The sequence below is a fragment of the Mustela nigripes genome, unplaced genomic scaffold (assembly GCF_022355385.1).
Source record: "Mustela nigripes isolate SB6536 unplaced genomic scaffold, MUSNIG.SB6536 HiC_scaffold_290, whole genome shotgun sequence".
NCBI classification, from domain to species: domain Eukaryota; kingdom Metazoa; phylum Chordata; class Mammalia; order Carnivora; family Mustelidae; genus Mustela; species Mustela nigripes.
The window spans coordinates 2,102,060-2,123,264 of NW_026739698.1; the positions used below are offsets into that span (position 1 = coordinate 2,102,060).

General features: G+C 51.9%; 1 protein-coding gene across 4 annotated transcripts; it reads right to left on the bottom strand.

Moving 5' to 3' along the window:
* Positions 1-15,171: 15,171 nt before the first annotated feature.
* On the bottom strand, positions 15,172-21,173 carry LOC132008565 (ral guanine nucleotide dissociation stimulator-like). 4 transcript variants are annotated; one of them, XM_059387201.1, is made up of 7 exons: positions 20,418-21,173; positions 19,945-20,002; positions 19,439-19,546; positions 17,622-17,815; positions 16,986-17,045; positions 15,858-16,051; positions 15,172-15,606 (listed from the first exon to the last, which is right to left on the bottom strand). In XM_059387201.1, exons 1-7 carry the CDS (start codon positions 20,492-20,494, stop codon positions 15,179-15,181), a joined length of 1,119 nt encoding a protein of 372 aa, XP_059243184.1. In that variant the 5' UTR covers positions 20,495-21,173; the 3' UTR covers positions 15,172-15,178. The 4 variants fall into 4 exon arrangements, with proteins under 4 accessions (XP_059243184.1, XP_059243186.1, XP_059243185.1 ...); XM_059387202.1 differs by having other exon boundaries at positions 15,178-16,051; positions 20,418-21,169; XM_059387204.1 differs by lacking the exon at positions 15,858-16,051 and having other exon boundaries at positions 15,184-15,606; positions 20,418-20,870.
* Positions 21,174-21,205: the final 32 nt, after the last annotated feature.

A 21,205-nucleotide genomic window follows, 5' to 3' on the forward strand; every position in this document is an offset into this window, starting at 1 on the left:
ACAGCAGCACTGTTTGGAATAGACAAAAACTAGTGACAACTGAATTGCATCCATCACAGGGGAATGGATAAGTAAATCAAGATGAGATCACCCAATGGAATATTATGCAGTGGTGAAAACGGTGTCTATCCACCACATGCAAAAGGAAAGATGAATCTTAGAAGAAATATTGAATCAAAAAAGTCTCAGAAAAGCCAACATAGAGTACTATATTTTATGAAGTTCAAATCATTCAAAATTAGACTTCCTGTTTTAAAACTAAATAAAAAACAAGGAGCTGATACCAAGAAAATTTAGGAGCCTGGTCTCCCCAGGGTTATGGATGGGGCAAGGGGTTGGAGTCAGGGAGGGAACCTCTTGTTCTTGGGCCTTGGTGACACTGGTGACCATCTTGGTGACCTTGATGACATTCTTGTTCTTAGGCCCAGTGGTGGGTTCACAGTGTTTGTTTTATTATGATGCCTCAATCTTATATGTGTTATTTTGTATCTGTTAAATGTTACAGAATCTTTAAAAATTGGGAGATAAGTTTTTTTTTTTCCAGTGAGGGGCAGAACAGATGTGTTTCCAAAATCTACAGGAACTTTTTTTTTTTTTCTTAACTCTAATCTTTTGAGAGGAAAATTGAATCCTTTAAGGTTTTCAAGAGACAATGGAAGCATCCACATGCTTTCTCAGCTGGAACTTATGCAAAAATGGGGCAAGGCCTGCTGATCTTAGTTTGTCTAGATCTGAACCACTGGTTCAGATTGGTTTGTGGGTGGATTACACATGCAATGCTGCCCGGCCCCCCAGCAGACCTCCACCTCCGATGTTTGGTCTGTGCCGCCCCGCTGGGGCTCTGGGCCTTCCCCACAAATGGGCCATCCCTTCGCCTACCTGCCTCTGAGGGCTTTCCCTTGGCCCTGGAATAAAGCTCAATCCAGCTTCGGGCAAGTGTTCCCTTCTGTGGTCAAGCCCTCTACAGCCCCAGGATGGGGTAGCCACACTCCCTCAGTTCTCCCTGAGACTCTGCCTGAAATCCCTTTGTCCCTAGAATGTGCCCAAGCCCTCCCCTCCCTGGGCTTTTCCACACTGTCTCCGGACTGTCTCCTGCCATTTGTTTTATGCCACTGAGTCCTACTGACTTACACGGTCTCCTCAAAGAAGGGTTCTGTGAACACTGGACCCTGATAACCCATGGCAGCATGCGCCCGTGGGCTCCTCGTGCCCCTGCCAGTCCCAGGGGGAAAATACCAGTCTTGCTCACAGTGGGGATCCCAGCAGTGACTGATCAGTGTGTGCTGGATTAATTGCATTTATCGTTAGCATTCCATCCAGAATACAGAGGAGAAAGCAATCACGGTGTGTGGAGGGCGGGGGTGGAGGGCTTCCGGGAGGAAATGGTGTGGGATGTGGGGACCTGTCCGTGCCTTGCATCAGCTCCCAGTTACCAAGCTTTGGCCATGCTGCAGGCTGTCCTCCGTGGGTGGGCTGTATCCCCCTGCGGTGACAGTGGAGCTGGGGAGCAATGAGCTTTCTCTCCAGCCCCACTTCACCAGCTCCCTCTCTGGGATGCTGGAAGGTGGGAGCTGTCCTCTGCCACACATGCTCCATCTTTTCCTGGTTCTAGCGCAAAGTCTCCACGTCCCAGGGGGTCTTCCAGTCAGGAAGAAGCTCTGTTTCGATCTGGAAGGCCCCTTGGCCACCTTGGGTTCCAGCAATGCTCTGTCATACCCGACCCAGAGAGAGACTTTCCCTTCTCAGCTCTCTCAGGCCTGGTGTGTCCACAACAGCAAGCTCCAGGGAGTAGAACCCATCTGGTTCAGAACTTTGTGTGCTCAGGAAGGAAAGGACTTACGTGCTTAGAAAGCACATGAACTTGGGAGCTCAGCATCTGTGAAAACCAGAGAAAGATCAGTTGTGGCAGGTACTTCAGGTGTGGTCTGCGTGAAATCCAGCAAGTCGTACATCTCTGGTCTGGGCACTTTTGTTTATCAATGTTATGTTTACTGTTTACATTGTTTAAAGGTTAGAAAAACATTATCCTCGGGCGCCTGAGTGGCTCAGTGGGTTAAGCCGCTGCGTTCAGCTCAGGTCATGATCTCAGGGTCCTGGAATCGAGTCCCGCATCGGGCTTTCTGCTCGGCAGGGAGTCTGCTTCCTCCTCTCTCTCTCTCTGCCTGCCTCTCTGCCTACTGGTGATCTTTCTCTGTCAAATAAATAAATAAAATCTTTAAAAAAAAAAAAAAAGAAAGAAAAACATTATCCTCAATTGTTAATGCCCTTTCTAACTCGAAATATGTTTAAGAGGTTGGATCAGGGGTGGGGGTATGGTCTGGCTGAAAGTCATAAGTTCACTGACACCGACGGCTGATGGGCTCCCCGGGTTGAGCCAGTGGCTGGCACCTTCCTCGCTCACTGCCCTGAGACGCACCCCCGCTCGGGGAGGGGCACGCTCTCCGGTCAATAGCAAAAGCAAAAAGGTTTGGCATTTTTCTGTCGGGCCATGGAGCAGAGAAACAAAATGCAACAGGGACCCAGAAGCCCTTTCCCACATGTCCTCCTCCATGATCTGCTCTTTAAAGTTTTGGAAAACATCCACTGTCAGGAAAATGAGTAAGGAGGTCCCTGCACATGGACCGCCTGTCTGTTCATGCACCTTGGCACCACCAAGATGCACGTTGTCTCAGAACTCCCTCTAGTCTTTGGGACCATTTTCCTGCATACCACTGAGCTGAATCACCATGCTTAGGATGCTTTAAAATCAGAGAAGGACAGAGTGTCAGAGCTGCGTGGTTCCTCGGAAAGCACCTCTCTCCAAGTTCTCAATGGTTTGAGAAACCATTGCAGCCAGGTTCTACTTGCCCCAACCCTCCACTCTGCATTCAGGGACACCCCACTGACAGCCTGCAGTGGGAGTATTTCCCCTTGGGCAGCAGCAGACACTCCCCATCAGGGCTGCTCCTAGCCGTGCCCCCCGCCAGGGTCTGGGTGTCTGCATCCCACTGACAAGTCGAGCTCCATGTGTGAGTCAGAAATCAATTACCCTTGGCAGCACACCCCTGGGGTGACTCTCAGAACAAGGTTGTGAGGTAACATCTTGGTTTGCTTTTAAATCAAGGTGTGGCTCAGCACACTGTGCGCACGGAGGGGTGTACTTGGCCCGCTCGAAGGTCGTGTTCTCCCCGGTGTCCCTTTCAGCTAAGTAACAGAAGACGTGCTGGCTCAGAAGGGGAGGCTAATTTGCAGGCTGTCACAAGAGACTGTTCACACGTGCTGGCACAGGCTGCGGACTCCCCAGAGCCCCAGGCCAGGGAGGGGAGCGTTGCTGTGGGGAGACAGCAAGGCAGACTCCCCAGGACGACCCGGCATCCCTGGTGCCCTTGTGGGGGTCGCTTATTGACCTTTGTCAGGAGGCCAAGCCGGTGACCCTCTACCAGGAGGAAATCCCTTTATGCCTTGGGCCATGAAGCGCTTTGGCTCATGGGATTCTTACAAGGGACCTGTCCAGCAGGTGCCCTTACCGGGTAAGGAAACGGAGGCTGAGTGTAGGAGACAGCTGCCGCGGGTCACGTCCAGCTCCAGAGTCCCTTTTACCAGCTCTACCTGTGTCCAGCCCAGCTGCCGCTTCTGCTCCTGTTCCCTCCTCCGTAGCGGCAATGCTTACCCCATGGGAGCAAGCCCAGTGCAGGGAAAGGAGGGGGGGTAGCCAGCTCTATGTGGGGCGGACAGGGATGCGAATGACCAGAATGGTGGCTGTCCCTCTGAAAGCCCAGCAATGCTCCCAGGACTGCAGCAGCCAACATAAGGGCTCTGACTGGAGGATAAAAACCCCATAAAGGAAGGAAGTGCACTTGGCTCCCTTCCCCTTATTCCTTTCTTTTTTTAATCATCTTAATTGGGATCACCCTTCCCCTAGGCCTCAGCACCCCATCTCTTATCTGTCAGTCCGTGTGGTGGGCGCAGTGAGGATGTGGAGACAATATCAGTTCAGGATCGGGAGACAGGATCCTGGTCCTGACTCTGCCCAGCTCTGGGAAGTCACTCACCTCTAAACTCAAGGTTGGTCTCCACCTCCTACTCGGATGCCTCAGTGATCCACAACTCCCCACTCCTTCCTATCCTGCCCGCCCTCCCTCCCTGGGGAGCAGAACTTCCAGCCCAAGGTTCCCTTACTATTAGCCAAGATCCACTAATACAGGCAACTCCAGCCCACAAAGTGCAGAGCGACCCCACTGCAGGGACCATCAGTACAACACAATGCTCTGTAGCATCGAGCTATTCTCTTGTCCCTAAAATAGTCCCTGGTAACAGTGCTTGGAGCTGACTGCCAGAAGGGCCGCACAACAACAAACTCAGTCTTATACATGCTTTTCTCAGTCAATGCTACCCTCCTTCTAGAAAGAATGGGAGTTGGGAGGAGAAGCCTTTGCCTTTACCTTTGTGGATATGACCTTAAGCACAAATGGCGCTCCAACACTCTTTCCTCAAATATTCCCCACCAGAAACCCTTCTGCAAGCCCCAAATGCTACCCAAAGATCATAGACCATGAGGCTCGGTCCCTGACAACGTCTGCTCAGTCCCAGTGGCACCAGCCACTACCTCAGAGTTGGAAGGGTCCTCAGAGGCCACCTGGTCCAGGTTGCCCATAGTGGAGGACTGCTCCCTACATCCAGCTGGTCTCCACATGAAACTTTCCAGACATCCGGCTACACACCTGGAATTGTGAGGCATTCCCCTCACCCTGAGTCCCAGTCCGCCTCCCTGGGATTGCCGACAGGAACACCAGCTCAGCCCTCCAGAGACACATAGACTATGTCCGCTCTCATCCAGATCACAGCCTTGCAAATTTATGAAGACAGAGGGTGTGTCCCTGGATTATTCCAGGGTAAACATCTACGGTTTCCTCAATCATACCTCAGGTGACAAGGCTCTCAGAGCTCCCTGCTGGACACGGTCCAGATCCCATAAGAGCTAGATGCCATGTGCCTAGAACAAGGGACCACGGGCCCCTCCCTCCCTTTCTGTAGACTCTGCTCCAGCGGGGTTCATATAGCTGAAAACTGCACAAGCAGCGAGTGATGCGTGAATTCACGTGAGATCTGTGGCTGTCTAGAATTTCCAACATGACCCCTACCTTGTCTTTACTCAGTTAATTATTGGAACTGAAATGAGGCCATTTACCTTTTAAAAGCTTATCCTTTCCCTATCAGCTTATCGGGATCTTTTTCTTGCCCCGATACTCGGTCATCTAACCTCTGAGGTCCCCCACATAGCTTTGTGCTGTTTTGACGTAATAAGTCACATGGGGTTACCCCAAAAACGTTACCCCTCAGGATGTTAGTCTCTTCTCAGTGGACCCTGAAGCCCTGAAAAGTAATGTCACATCGTAACAGGGTAATGACATTTATTCCACATCTCAGAAAACTTTGGTTTTTTAAGATCACATTTGTCATGGAGATTGGGCTTGGGGGCCACATCATCCCCAGCTCAGACAGGTGGGGAGCCAGGGTGGGGGTAGTTCTTACTAAAGTGTTTGTCCTGAACCTAATGTTCATTATGTGGGATGTCCATAATCATTTCTCACTAATTTTTCCAGAATCTTCTACTGGAGTCCTAGGTGCAATGTTTTATGCCACTCACTCTCTAGTGTATCATGGGTGAATGAAATAGTGATTGTGAACAGATGCATACGTCACGCCACCAGCAGACACAATTGTGCCTTCCACGGTGGAATTCCTGAGGGAGGAGAGGCTGAGAAGTCTCTGATGCGTCTTTCTTAGCATTACTTAAACTCTTTGCATCTTTCTCCTTCTTAGTTTTCTTTTAACCACCAGTGCCTTGACTAACCGATTTTTGGAATTTCTCCCAATGCCGACACCTTATAAAGATGCGGTCTGTGCCCATTCCCCTCCTCCCCTACCCCCAGAAGCAGGCAGTTTGAATTTGGTGGGGAAGGAGTCAAAACTAAATGTCCTGAGCTGAAGTGTCCCTCCAGGCCCTTCCCAGCTGTACAAGACCGGGCACGGAGGTAAGAGCAGGGCTGGGAAGTGGCAGCTAATGGGGGAAGGAGGGAGACACCCTCTCCGGAGACTGCTTCTCCCTCCGGGTGTCTTCAACAGGGAGGGGCTGCCTGGGCAGTGGGGGAGGTCCGCTGGGCAAGATACTTTGCTGAATTCTACATCCACGAAACGGGAAACACAAAACTCGCTTTGCAGGGTTTGTTTGCTCTGGGCTGGTAGGCCAGACCCCACTTTTTTCCCTCCCCGCTTCCAGCTTAGTGTCCATAAGGGACACGCAAGCAGGTCGCCCGAATGTGTTTCTTCCTTGTCAAACGAGGAGATCTCTGGCAGTACCCAGTACCGGGTGCTAGCTGATTTACCTGAATTCTGTTTTCATCAGAGTAACATGCACACCGAGGTACAGTTCATCATTCGCTAAATAGTCCAGTGTTTATTTCAGAGAAACACCTTCTACACTGTGTGCATGAGAAAAGTTTGCATTGTATGAATTATTTTCCCATTAGAAACTCAGACTCTTGCTCACATGGCTTTCCAACCCATAGTGTACTGAAGTATCCTGTTTGTTCCATTAACTATTCACAGAGTCAACTGGGAAACCATTGTTATTAATTTCAATGGAAAGCTAAAATGCAATTCATTTTCTATAATTGCAGGCCTGCAATCTAAAGAGCCAGCAAAAGCTTTTAATATGAGGCATTTTTAGAGGAGTATGATCAGAATTACACTGAACATCTTTTGAATGTACATAATTATGAAAACCTCAATAACAGTGACATTCAAAGAGCCCTATAGCATAGATGCTCAACTCTGCGCAGTGAGCTAGCCGGGTTCGCGTCTTAGTTACTCTCGGAGAAATGCCCGTGGGGAAGGTCGACAGTGTTTGCACACCTTGATTTTCCAGTTTATTCAGGCTATGCGAGCTCTCTGCACCACATAGGTGGGGATATGGTGCATATCCCTTCCAGGTTATAAAATGTTTGCCCCACCGGAGAGTCTGCATGGGGCAGGGGACTGCAAACACCGGGCACAAGTGAGAGGGCGCTCCCTCCCGCCGCCAGAGGGCGTGAGAAGGCGACACAGTGAACCTAGGCTCCCTGGATAGCATTTGGCAAGCTCCGACCCCCCCCCACCACCACCACCCCCATTCTGATGCTGGGCTGCTCCAGTTGGCAGAAAAAGCTAACAGGTTCTTCCGATTGCTGCCTTCCTCCAGACTACTCAGAAGTCACAAGCTTTGGGTCAGGGCTGTCATCGCGTGGGTCGAAATCCCACAAAGATGAAGCCCCGCACCTCTTCCTCCTCCTCCTCCGCCCTGGAAAGGAGAGGGACAGTGAGAGAGGGAAGGGGAATGACCCCGAACAGCCATCAGGAGCCACCTCAGCCCCCTCCCCCGCAGGCAGCTTAAACATCATCACCACCATAACAGGCGCCAGAAGTCTGGCAGAGCAGGCGCAGGAGAGATGTCCCTTTCATTCCAAACTAAAGTCTGTTTTACAGACACACCCGCCAGCCCACGCTGTTTAGCTCAGTAAGGGGAGCGCAGAGAAGAGGGACGCACATGAGCCTGTTTCAGGTCTGCAGGGACATCTTCATGGAGCGATGGTTAAAGTGTTGCAGAAACAGGGATGAGGGACATGGGCCATCAGGAAAGGTCGCAGGAGGCAGTGAGAACTTGAACTTGCTCTGGCAGAGAAGAGGTACAGGGTGCAGGGCTTCAGGGAAGGGCAGGAGCAAAGGGAGGAATGAGGACAAGTCCGGGGGTGGGGCAGGCAGGTGGGGTGAAGCCTCAGAGGCAGGTGGGGACAGTGGGTGGCGGTTCCTGTAAGATGTAAGACAGACTGAGGAATCTACGTTCTATTCAGTCAGCCACGAGAAACCGGAAGTGGTTCCAGAGGGCGACATGGTCAGATGTCTGATCTGGGATGTCCACCCTGAGCCTTTGTTGTCACCACCGCTGGCTGGGTGAGAGGGGACAGTTTAACCACCGTGCTGCCGGAGAATTAGCGAAGCAAGCATGCATGGCCAACCGGTGCTGTGGCTCCCCCAACGGTCCCGGGGTGGGGGGCACCTTGTCATTCTCTTTGAATGGTGGGGAGAATCCTAAAGCTCTGTTCACTTTCTCCTTAAAAATAAAAACCTTAAACATTAACAAATCATTAAAATGCTGGCACGCTGCATGTCAAAGTCACATGTCAGGTGGTAGATGAGAAAAGCCATTACAAAAAGGTGATCCTCAAAGAAGGGTGTCCGGGGGAACCCTCACATCTCCATTCTTAATACGTTGTGACTTGTCGCAGTGTGTGTGTGCGTGTGTGTGTCTGGTGAAGGGGACTAAAGGATTTTATTATTTAATGTTAAGTACATGGAACCTGCAAAAAAGTGATAGATGGCTTTCAAAAGATCGCTGCAAAGCAACTACAGATGGACAAGGTTAGAACTGAACACACAAGGAGACACAAAGGGGCCGCTGAGACCTCTGCTTTGCCCAGAAGAGCCCTCGTCAACCCCCCGGCAAGGAAAGCAGGGAGGGCCTCAGCCCATCTGGCAGGCTCAGAACACCAGTGTTTATTTTATTTTATTTTTTATTTTTTTAAGATTTTTATTTATTTATTTGAGAGAGAGACAGTGAGGAGAGCATGAGCGAGGAGAAGGTCAGAGGGAGAAGCAGACTCCCCATGGAGCTGGGAGCCCAATGTGGGACTCGAACCTGAAACTCCGGGATCATGACCTGGGCCGAAGGCAGTCATCCAACAACTGAGCCACCCAGGTGTCTTACCAGTGTTTATTTTAAAAAAAGCCAAGGAATCTGTCATTTGCAGAAAAAGGTGCTTTAACAGTAAGTGGAAGCACAATTCTTTGCTTACTTTCTCTCTCTCTTTCTTTCTTTCTTTCTTTTTTCTTTCTCTTTCTTCTTTCTTTCTTTGTTTACTTTTCCCCCAAGAGAAAACATATGGGATAGCATTTTGCAAATGAGATGCTTGGAAATGTCTTTCCATTATGGCATTGTTGTTGTCGAAAAGGTTCGATTTGTAGTTGCAGCGTGTAGGTACTCTCCTGCGTGCACCCTTCAGGTTGAAACAGACTTTTCTAATTACAAGGCAATCTCCCGCACAGTGTTTTGAAACCATTTGTCCAACAAGTAAAATTGCAAGAGCTTTTAATCAGCATGAAAGATAGACAGACGTCAGAGGAGATGGAATTTCGCGTAGCTAAACCAAAACAACAAACTATAATTGGTGGACGGATGCGGAGGTGACACAGGGACGCATGACAACCAAGTACCAGCACAAACGAGATTCTAGAACCACTTCTAGATACTGTACCACCAAATACAAAAATGGGGTTTATACAAAAATTGATGTTTAGCCAATCAAATTGCTTTCACTGAAACCTATTAATAAATACTTTGGCTCCGTCGGTGGGGCCTGTGCCTCTCCATCTGGGGGTTGTGAGTTTGAGCCCCTCGCTGGGCATAGAGAGGACTTTAAAAAAGTTAAATTAAAAAATAAATAGATTAGAGAGAAAAAATTAATACTTATAATAAACTAAAACCATGTCGATATTTATTTAATCTTTTTCTTCTATTTTCACATTTTCTCTTATAATCAATCTCTATATTAGTTGAATCATATGTGTAATTTATAGATTCATGTATAGGTATTGAGGGGTGAGGGCTCCTAATTCTTTATTGAGGGGTACACAATCTTAAAAGTTGGAAGACACCTCCCTTGATGCGGAAGCGTGGTTTGTGTCCCTTCTGATCTCTGCCCTGGTAGGCCCGCCCGATCCCCCAGGGCACGGCCACTCCTGTCCACCGCCCCCCTTCGCTCCTTGTGTTCTTGGTGGGGAGGATCCTGGGTGCCAGCCTGGGGTCAGACGGGAGGGCTCTCAGCTGGGGAGGCTCCTGGAAATCTTAGAATGCAGAGGGCTTTCCTGGGCACAAAGATGGACCGGGAAGAGGCGTGAAGCTGAGTGGGACACACAGGGCAGCGAGGCATGAGTCTGTGGTACCAGCCCTGCCTTCAGCCCATCAGAGAAAGATGGGCGGGGCCGGGGGGAGCAGGTGCAGGAAGGGAGGAAGGCCGAGGCTGCAGGTGGGGCCCAAACCACGAGCTGCTCTCAGGGGGCTCGTCGCCCACGGAGGCTGAGCCCTGATCTCTACCGTCCCCGGGTCAGGGAACTTAGAGGCCTGAGAAACAGCAAAGTCCTGGTGCCTGGCCTCAAATTACCCAGAGAACTTTCACCCAGGTGAGAAGGTGTAGTAGGATAAAAACAAACAAACAAACAAACATGCAAACAAACATGAAAAGAGAACAAAGCTCAGGGGGAACTAATGGGGGCCTTCCCTGGGGGTATGTTGGGGGGGTTCTGAGGAGCCCGAGATCTGGGGCAGGGCCGCTGGGGGAGGTGTAAGCGGAGCACTGGGGTAAAGTGAGCGGCCCCACAGGGCTGGTGTGGGGGGATCAGATATGACAGAGAAGAGAGAAGGATGGAAATGAAGGAACCAGAGGCTGCCCCGTTCCCCTGGGGGGGGGGGAGTACGCGGTCAGACCTTTGAAATTCAGCCACGACCCCTTGCAAACCTGGCCAAAATGCAGCAGAAAAGAGCTGTGGGAAGGAGATCCAGGAAAGGACGAAGGCGTGGTGCAAAGCAGTGTCGTTTTCGGGCTGGGGAAGCAAAACCAAACAGCAGAGAGCAGGGGCCAAAGTGAAGGAAACGAGGCACGGACACGAAACAGAGACAGGACAGGCTGGGGCCGCAGGCAGGAAACCGGGGCTGAGGATTCTCTCGTGATCTTGGGGTTTTGTTTGCCCATTTGTCTTCTTCTTGGGGTTTTACTTACACTGAGCTTTGTCAGTCCCTCGGGGCTCCCCACTGCCCACCATGTGTCCACAAACCACCGTGGGCAAGGTTTTGACCAAGGCAGGCCCTGAGGCTGTGACCACATGGAGTTTACACACACATGGGTAAGGAGAGGGTCGGCCAGCTTCTGGCAGAATAGCCACGAAACTTGAGGGGGATAGACTTGTGCCTGCTCCTTGCCCCCGAAGGCCCCAGGCCTTGTGTCATCTGACCACAGGAGGGGAGGTCCAGCAGGTCGCACTTTTGGAGAATGGGCATTTTTGTCAATGACACGTGATGTTTCTAGGAAGCCCTTTTCCACATGTACTTTTTTTTTTTAAGATTTTATTTATTTATTTGATAGAGGGAGATCACAAGTAGGCAGAGAGGCAGGCAGAGAGAGAGAGGAGGAACAGGCTCCCTGCTGAGTAGAGAGCCCAATGCGGGACTCGATCCCAGGACCCTGAGATCATGACATAAGCCGAAGGCAGTGGCCTAACACACTGAGTAACCCAGGTGTCCCCCACATGTACTTCTTGACAGCAGGAAATCCCATCTATGAGATGACGTGAAAAGAATCATGCCTGGAGCACAGTTCTCACTGTCAAGCAGCTGGGATGGATCGGACCTTCCTTCCAGCGGCTGGAGCCGTCAGGGAATGGGCTGAGGCAACTCAGGGTCTGGCCCGCCAGGCTGCAGGTTCAGTCTTCTCCTTGCTGCCCGGCCATGTCAGATGTTGGATGGTGACAAGGAAATTGGCTCATTCTTGGTCCTCACAGGCGACCCAAACAGGTAAAAATCTCTAGGTGCACAATTCCGCAACCAGCTGTGCCATCGATCACCCCATCCAACCCTGTAATTGGGAGCAGGAATTCAGTACAAGTGATGGGAGTGCCAAGAAACCCAGTAGGAACAGTGGAGGTGAGCAGAAGTAGGAGCAGCTGGAGGTAAGACCCTTCCCAGGAGAGGGGTGGGGTGGTGTGGGGAGGTGGTGGGACCAGAGCCCGGGCTGCACCCCTGGAAAGCTGGTTGTCAAACTCTTGCTAGAGTCACCTCTGGTCTAGTCTGTGCCAGGAGCCCCACGGCCCACCCAAGGCCCGCCAGGGGCTTAACCCAGGCAAGGATGTTAGACTGACACAGAGAGTCTGTGCTATGTGGCGCTGACTCCTGGCCTTGCCGGGCATGCTTCTCAGGTTCCCAGGTCCTGTGACGTGGACCGACTGAGGGATGTGTTTACAGCCAGTCACCTCTCCAGGAATGTTCTCTCAACAGGGAGATGTTTTCAGCTGGGAAAAAACGTCCCTGTTGTCGGGCAGTCTGTTTCGCTGGAAACAAAATTCCACATCCAACCCCTGGCCTGGAGACCTCCCTGAATTCAAGGGGTAGTGGTGCCACCTCTGACTGAGGCTTGGCCTGGGTCTGTTGTCTGACGACGCTGTGACTTGGCACTGAGGACTCTCCCAGTCCCACCAGCCTGTGTCTGGGCAGGAGGAGGCTTCTCCCTGGGTACAAAGGCTCATGGAACCTCAGAGTTGAGAAGTCCCTTCTGAAGCATCTGAACGCAACCTTCTTGTGAGGTCGGGCCCACAAGCCTGGCAAGCCCTGGGTTCAAATCCTGCCTATGACTCAATGGGAAGCATGGAGAGGGGCAGGTTCTTAAAGCCTTGGTTTCCTTCGGAGTCAAACAGAGACAGCATTTTGCCCTTCTTCATGGGCTTGTTAGGGGGATTGACTGTCATGATTCATGCTCTCAAAAGATACTCAGTAATCCTCAGCTTGACCTGCTCAGAGTAGCCCCCTGGGAGCACGCTGCCGTCATGGGCTCTGGGCCTCTACCCTACTGTGTCCCTTTAGCCTGCCAATCCAGACTCCTCTGATCCAGTCGTCCTTCCAGAAAGACTTCCTGCCCACCAGTATGGGATCCCACTACACTGGTGCTCACCCATCAGACCCAGGCCAGCCCTGGGGCAGGACGTCCCCCAGAGCTAGGGTCCTGGACATGGACAGTCCTCCGTGTGAAGACTGGCAAGTTGGAGCCCGCTGTGCTGCCACCTGTTTTTAGAACAAATATTTGGGTGCCTTGTGATGGGGCTCTTTCTCCCCAAAGCAGGGAAATGAGCTGCCCCCAGTTCCATCACGCCTGTCCCACTTTTCCCCCACCGTGGAACCATTGGTACATAGCGTCTTAGGACTCCTTGACTGCCAGGGCCCCAGAGCCTTTTCGTGGCTGGGGTTGAAAATGTTTGATGGAGGTCAATTTGGTTTTTGATGGACCTGTTGGTGGGATGAAGCCTGGGCACTCCCTGCAAACCAACACGAAGCCTGAGCCCCTGACCAGTAAGGCAGCGCACAGCCCACGGCGGCCCCTCCCCTAGTGCTCAGAGCTCCCCTTTCTCACGGAGTCCCACTCGCTGGTGTTTCTCTCTCTTCCTACAGGGAGAGCCCCAAATGTCCTCTCTTGAGGACCTATCTTGTGTGCCTGGTTAGCTCCATCTTCTGGCGGGCAAGACCGGAGTTACTGACGACGACCTCTATTAGAGCGTCAGATCAAGGGGACTCCCCCTTACCCAACTCTGTGGGAGAGGAGGGGTGTCAGCAGGAAGTCCGGCCCCGTCTCTCACACAAGCTTAACTTGAGGGATACCAAGGTTGGGGTTGGCAGGGTCAGGGGGTCACAGCCAGAAGATCCTGAGGGTGTGGATGAGCTCTGTCCAGTGCCAAAGGCCCTGGTTGAGGCTCTGTCCATCCTGTAGCTTCCATGAGCAGCCGATGTGCATTGTAAAGGCCTCTCTTGCTCACACAGATCATGTGACTCTTGCTGTTGCCACTAAAACTCCATCTGCATGAACACTTGTCTGTCACCCACTGACCGGCACTGTCCTTGCAGGTTCGTCCCTGAGAGGATGGGGTTCAGCCAGGAAGGACAGGGAGCAAGCCGAGAGGAATGGCCTGGCCTGTGCACCTCTGCTGGCCTGGAGCAGGGTCTGGTTGCTCCAGTTAGAGTCTGGGTGATTGAGCCCGGGGGGCTGGAGTGGCTGGAGCGTGTCACCAGACAGGGCATGGGTGAGGTGTGTTCCAGGACATGGGGCAGGGGAGCATCTGGGAGAGGACATATGAGGGGCTGTGGGCAGCCTCCCCAATGCTCTATGGTCACTCCCAGGGCCCCGACGTCATCACTGCTGGCTTGTCCTCCTCATGATTTCAGGTCTCATCTATAGAATCCTGGATCCCTCCTTTCCAAAGCAATGCTTCTCCCTAATGAAGACAGCATAGAGGAGCCAGCAGCCAGTCCCCTAAAAATGTGGGTAAAGTGTGTTTCGGTGTTGGTGTTTATAGGAATCATTCCTAAAGAAACAGACATTTATGGCACAGACGTGCTTATCGCTTACATTATGAGAGTCAAAGAACTGGAAATGAATTAGTTGTTCAACAGAGGGGTTTCCAGAATGCTGTCACTGAGAATGCCCAAGGGGACAGAGCGACAGTGTCTGTCCACTGAGGGGACATAAGGAAGAACAAGAGCACAGCCCCGGAACCTTCCCTGCCCCACTCTGTCACGTACATGTGCGCACATGTGCACACACACGCGCGCACACACACACACACACACTACACTGAGGGTAAGGCGGAGAAGTAGGATGCCGTGTATTATAGGGGATTGTTCATTGGTAGAAGGAACATGCCTTCCTTTTTTCATCTTTAAATCATTATTTACTAAATAAACATAGTCTGGATAAAGCCTAAAGAACTCTTTTATGACCTAACTTGTTAGCAAGAGGAGAATAATTAGATATAATTTTAATACTTGATAACATGCCCATTAGAATAGTTGAAACGTAGACTATCCAGAAAAATGAAAGCATGTAAAGGTGTCTCATGGACCCAGACATTTCTCTCATGGTTTCTGCTTTTCAAGGCATGCTTCTAAATGGGAAACCTAGCTCAGAATGAAAATAGTTCATGTGGGGGCTTCCCGTGCTCTTTGTTCTTTCAGGAACATTCCTCTGTAATAAAATGTTATTTATATAACAAAGTGTGCAAAGAGGGGAATCACGCTTATGTTCTGCAGACATACAGAGAAGGCCATATTGTAGGATTCCAGGCAGAGGAAAATCCAAGTGGAGGTGAAGTGGCCGAGACAGAGAGCAGAGCAGCGGTTGCAGGGACTGGGCGAGGGACAGAGCAGTGAGCGATGAGGAGCGCGGGTGTCTCTGTGACGGAAACGTCGTAGAACGACATGGTTGTGCAACACTCTGGATGGACCTAATGAGACCTCCATATCCCACTGCAAAGGATGCAAGTAAAATGTTATGTAAACTCAAATTCTACTTTATTTAATTAAATCTAGTATGTAATTATATACATATACACAAAACAGAAGAAATACAAATAAAGCAACGAGGGCGATGGGAAAGACATGATTTCTGGTTGTAGCAAGCACGAGGTGCTGCTCAGGAGTGGAGCCTGCTTGCTCCACGGAGGCAGGGGGTGGCAGCTCGTGGGCAGGACCCTGCTGGTCATCCAGGAAAGTCAAAAGGCCAGGTGGCTCTTCCGTGGCAGAGAAGTGAACGAGGGCCCTGACGACCATCTGCCCTGGCCCCAACGGGTCAGGGGGGGTCACTGGTCTTCCTAACCCATAATGAGCAGCCATAGCAGGGATGGAGGGGACCAGCTCAGGCCTCAGAGGTGCAGCGGGTGCCAGAGTGGCTGCTGGAACAACTTTCTGAGACACATCCTGATCTGGCTCTGGGGCCGGTGCTGTAGCTCCAAGAAGAGAAAGCATCATCAGCTTGGTTGACTTCCCTCGCGTCTTTCCCTTTCCCCACCACTCAGCGTGGCCTGCGTTCAAGACCCAGCCCCTGGAAGGTGTCCCCAACGGAAGCCCATGGGGACAGGGATCTGAGACGACTCACTCCTCTCAGCCCAACTACAATCTATGGAGGCTTCCTCAGGGTGGCCCACCCTGCCTCCTCCTCAGGTCCACATCATTCACCCCCAGTCCTCCTCACCCCCAGCCTCTGGCTCTGTGGTCTCAGCGCGCTGCCTTTCTGGCAGCAGAAGCTGGGCACGGCGCAGCAGGTCCGAGCCAGGCAAATTGACCTGCAGGTAGGCCAGTAGAGCATGCAAGTTGGAAAACTCTGGAGGCTGCACAAAGTCTCCTGGATACCTTTCCACCCACATATACAGGATGGCATAGATGGCCCTGGGGACAGACATGGAGACAGAGAAGTCAGAGGACAGGGTACGTATCCAAACCAATATCCCAGAGAACCCCTGTGGGAACCTGGGCCCTTGGGCTTCCACCTCCTGTCCGAGACCAGTCAGACTCCTTGTCCACCTGCGACCTGACAGTCCTGCCTGAAACAGGCCTGCTCCCAGACGGCAGGCTGGCCAGCAGCGTCTGGGAGTGGGAGTCCTTGATCAATGAGGGGAGCATTTCTGGACTTCTTAGGGGAGCTGGACACACTCCTCAGTCTGTCTCCTTGGCCACGAGCCACTTCAATTCAACTGCATGTGCCCAGGGAGGGGTGGTGTCTGGCCTCTTAATTACCCTCACTGCACTCGCCTCTGCTCCGTGATGATCCAACCGAGGAGGGAACAAAGGGACTCTGTCTCTAGCCAGGCCTTCCCAGGACCCTCCCCGTACCTCCACCGTTACCTCCTCTGCCCATTCACTAGGTGCCATGAGAGTGGGTCTGTTTCCACTGACACTCACCTCCCACAGGGTGTGGGATGCCTGCTGCTCCCTGGGCTCTACTGGGTCACCACTCTCCCTGAGCCCCCTCTGAGCACCCAGCGTGCAGGTGCCAACAGACTGCTGTGCGATGGTTCCTAAATCCTGCGTTCTGGGTCCCAGAATTGGGGCAGAGAGAGGGCTGGGAGGGGGCAGGGATGGAGCATGACCCTCTCAGGGGTTGAAGCTGTCCTCCAACCCCCTCTCTCTCCCACAGTGCTCACACACCTACCCCAGTTACCCAGGGCACCTTCCCAGTTTCCAGTAGAAGCTCTCAGACGTTTACTCTAAAGCAGGAATCACAGAGGTGTGCGTGAAGGTCCAGTAGCCCCTCGAACTCACAGGACCCTCACTACCCTGCTGTAGAGGGAAAGCCCTCCTGGAGCAGCCAAAGCTTACTCACATGTTGCGCTGGTCCTGGGGTCCGCCGACCTCGTCATACGTGGAGTAAACACATCCGAATCTAGAGGAGGCCAGGGGGCATCACATGAGATATCTGTGGATGTTGGCTCTCACCGCCTGACCCTCGACTAGCCTGCAGCCCTGGGGTGCTCTCTGTTCTGTGCAGGGATCCCATTCAGCTCCTAGATAATCACCTCCACCTACTGGGGCTTCCTGAATGCTTGCTGAATGAAAGGGCTCCAACCAGGCCATCACCAACATCTGAGTTGCCCTGGCCCCTGCTCACCCTCAGGGATGCCTGCTCTGGATTCACCCAGACCCAGACCCCAGAAGGAATCTCAGATCTCCCTTTCAGTGGCAAAGGAGCCCAGCTCAAGATCACAGTGAGAGTCAGGAATGAGGCAGAGGTTTCATCATGAGGGGCACGGGAATGTTCAAAGAGCATGCCCATAGGCCCAAAAGCAGACTTTTCCACTGGTGCAGGTCACCAAGTGTTCTTTCCCTACAAGATCCCACTGAGTCCCTATAATACCTCTGCCCCAGTTAGGAGCAAGGGAAGCTTGGGGTCCTTCCAAGTCTCACAACCAGGCATTGGTCAAATCCCATGGAGCAGTTAGGGGCAGGGAAGGGTGCTCACCTTGCAAAGAGGAGGTCCAGCACCTCCTGGGTGGTAGCAAGGGTGCGATATATTTCCAGAAACGTGTTAACATAGTTTAGATCTTGTTTTATGACGGCAGTCACCAGGTAATCTATTCCGGCCTCCAATGAACTGGCACGAGTGTTCCATACTATCGAGGTCTTATTCCTCTTCCTCGTTGAGCCATTTTCCCCCTGAGGTGAATCAGAGGAGACATGAGTCAGTGCTGTGGCCACCAGGAGGGTTGGGGCTTAGAGGAGAGAATGAGCCCCCAGATCTCAGAGACTTCTGCAAGAGGTGGGACAAGAGAGCCCAGAGTCCGAAAAAGAATCGGGTGACTCAGTGTCTCATTGGGTTCAGCCTAAGACTCTTGGTTTTGCTTCAGGTCATGCTCTCCATGTCCTGAGGCTGCGTTCCTCGTAGGGCTGTGTCCATAGGGCAGTGTCTGCTTGAGGATTCTGTCTCTCCCTCTGCTTCTCCCCACTCTCCCCCTGCCTCCCTCTCAATCCATCAATCAACCAATCAATTAAGAACTCTTTAAGGAAGGGGTGTCTGGGTGGCTCAGTGGGTTAAAGCCTCTGCCTTTGGCTTAGGTCATGATCTCACGGTCCTGGGATCAAGCCCCGCATCGGGCTCTCTACTCGGTGGGGAGCCTACTTCCCCTCTCTGTCTCAGCCTGCCTCTCTGCCTACTTGTGATCTCTGTCTGTCAAATAAAGAAATAAAATTCAAAGAAAGAAAGAGAGAAAGAGAGAAAGAGAGAAAGAAAGAAAGAAAGAAAGAAAGAAAGAAAGAAAGAAACCTTAAAGCAAAAGAGAATATGTTCTTGGTATCCATACAAAGAATTGAAGAAAATGATGTCTGAACTTGCTAGTATCTCAGGTCCTTTTGTGAGCGGAGTATTGGTAGCTCGTCCCTGCATGAGTGGCATGGAATCTGTGATTTCTGATGACATCGCCCATTCTTTTTATTTTTTTAAAGATTATTTATTTATTTATTTGACAGAGAGAGGTCACAAGTAGGCAGAGAGGCAGCCAGACAGAGACGGGGAAGCAGGTTCCCCGCTGAGCAGAGACCCCAACGTGGGCCTTGATCCCAGGATCCTGAGACCATGACCTGAGCTGCAGGCAGAGGCTGAAACCCCTGAGCCACCCCGGCACCCAACATATCTCATTCTTGAGATGAGAACACAGACGTTTTAGGTGAGAAGGCTTAGGATAGGAGGGCACAGAGGCTGTAGGATTCAGCACTCTTCATTGGCCACAGAAGGGGATTATATCCAGTCCTGCCCCTGTAAAGGGCTCGATGCTGGTGATAAATGACTGGCCTTCTGGACTACCATACAGTGCAGTGAGGCCCCTGTTCCTGACCCTCGGGGACCCAATGATGTGTTCCATCAAAACAAAAGCACAGAGCAAGAGACAGAGTACCATGGGCCCCATGTCCCTTTGGATCAGAGTCTCCCAACTCACTCTTGCAAATGATCATTTGCAAGATTTGTATAACTTGAGGAAATACTGTTGGGCCACCTGGGAGCACGAGTTAGGAAAATGCCTAGCACAGGGCAAAAGGAGTCTAGATAAACGGGATGAGATCTGGTCTAAAGTCTCTTTAATGATATTCCTATAAGTATGTGGACAATGGCTCTACTTCTGTCCAAGGCATGGGCAGGACCATGAGGGCCAGTTTGGGGAAGAGAGGGGATGCAGATTCACAGGAGTACAGGACTCTAGGAGGCCAGGCTGGCTTCTAGGAAGTGGGGCCCTTGGTGCTGCATCGGATTCCCAGGGGTCGAGTCTCCCCAGCACCTGCACTCACCCTGAGCCAGCGCCAGACTCTGTTGGCCCTGTGAGGCTTCTTGTCCTTTAGGGAATGAGAGCAGCGGATGTCAACATTCAGTTCCTGCACCATGTCCTCTGGAGCGTTCTGTAAAGACAGTGCCCGGCAGCCAGGCAGGAGACCTTAGAGCCCTGTCTGGAGGCCTTTGCTGGTCTTCAGACCCAGGGCGCTCCATTCCAGACACACCACAGCCCAGGTGGCAGAGCCCTCCCACAAGGACAGAAACGTGGCCCAGCTTCAGGGCCTTGGATATGCTCTGGCACAGCTAAGAGGCACCCCAGGAATCCCCGGTGCACCCTGCCCACCCTGACATTGGTGTGAACAAGAAGGGATCACCAGGGTATCCACTGTGCTCACCCTCCTCCAGCCCATGGGCGGGAACCCCCACATATCCCTCCTCCCCTCAAAGTCCAGAGGAAGGAATGGGGCTTCCCTAGGACGGTTCAGAGGGGTGGGCATCGCCTAGTCTCCTCAGTAGTAAGTACCTTATGGCGTCTCCCTCGAAATATCCTGAGGCATCGCGGGGGTGGTTTCAGCCAACTTCTGCAACATGGAAACAAGCTATTTTCTTGGGGGTTCTGGTTCCCAGAGCCCCGGGATGTACGTAGACAGGACGAAAACATCTTTCTGTCTCAGACGTTTCTATCCAAATAGCCCTGACACCGGACTAGAGTGTGTGTCCTGGTTGCAGGGGTTACAAGTTGTGGGCCTTTGTGATCCAGGCAGTGACATCACTGCCTGTGATCCCCTACCGGGGCCCACTCCTGGTTGGACCCCTACACGAACAGTGCTCCGGTCTGCCATCTCCTCTTCCCCCTTCTGCATGCAAGGCCACATCTTATCTGTACACAGTGACCCCAACACACCCCTCGGAACAGGCCCCCAGGGAAGGTCTGGGAGCAGCCAGTGCCCCAGCTTGCAAACACACCTGGTTTCAGACACAAGTCTCTATGCTTACCTGGTTTGGACCTTAGATAAGCCATTGTGCCTGACAGGGATGGTCCCTTCTCTGCAAAATATGGAGGATTCCAGCATGTCTTTCTATCAGATGTCCACAGGCATAGGTTGAATAATAGCTCTGATGTTAGAGGAGTGCTGTCACAGGTAGGAAATACCTCCCAATTTCCTCCCTCCTATCAACTTCTTGGAATCTGCTACTAATCAGATCCCACCCCACAGTCCCTCCTGGGGTGTGTGTGTGTTTGTGTGCACAAGCACACTCGCTCCTGAGTGCACACATGTCTTCATCGGTGCTCATATTCTGGAGTCCCAGAAGACGACAGCCCCACCTACAAAGGGCTGGGTAATAGCTTCTCAAGAACTTAGGCTTCGAATTTTCAATGAAATCCCTTAGTAAGGGACTGGCCTTGTCCCTTGGCCCTTGGCCCTTGGGTGGGAACATGTTATGCGGATGATAGGGCTATAGATACATCTGAGGGGAGGCACCTACCTGAAGGATCCTACTGCAAAGTTTCTATCGACAGACAGGTGCTTGATTGAAACATTTAGGTGTTCACCCCTGTCTGGGACATTCCTGACTTAAAAGTGTTCAAGGGGTGAAGTGGGGTGATATCCCAGGTGTGACAGCATGATCTCAGTATCCTGGTGGTCCGCAGAAGGCCAGGTGGGCCCTGAATGCTTCAGAGTTCCCAGACATCAGTTAGGGAAAATGGCTGAAAACCGTGAAGCTACATCCTGGCTTTCTACTCTGTAAAGCCCTGTACTCCGAATCACAGCATAGTTGGG

What these genes read in the sequence shown, in the direction of transcription:
- LOC132008565 (XM_059387201.1), bottom strand. Translation starts at nt 20,494, where the DNA reads ATGCTGGAATCCTCCATATTTTGCAGAGAAGGGACCATCCCTGTCAGG. An exon ending in TTATCTAAGGTCCAAACCAG is followed by an intron (nt 20,003 to 20,417) that starts GTAAGCATAGAG and finishes TCCATGTTGCAG; the next exon opens with AAGTTGGCTGAAACCACCCC. An exon ending in CCCCAGGACCAGCGCAACAT is followed by an intron (nt 16,052 to 16,985) that starts GTGAGTAAGCTT and finishes GTCTGTCCCCAG; the next exon opens with GGCCATCTATGCCATCCTGT.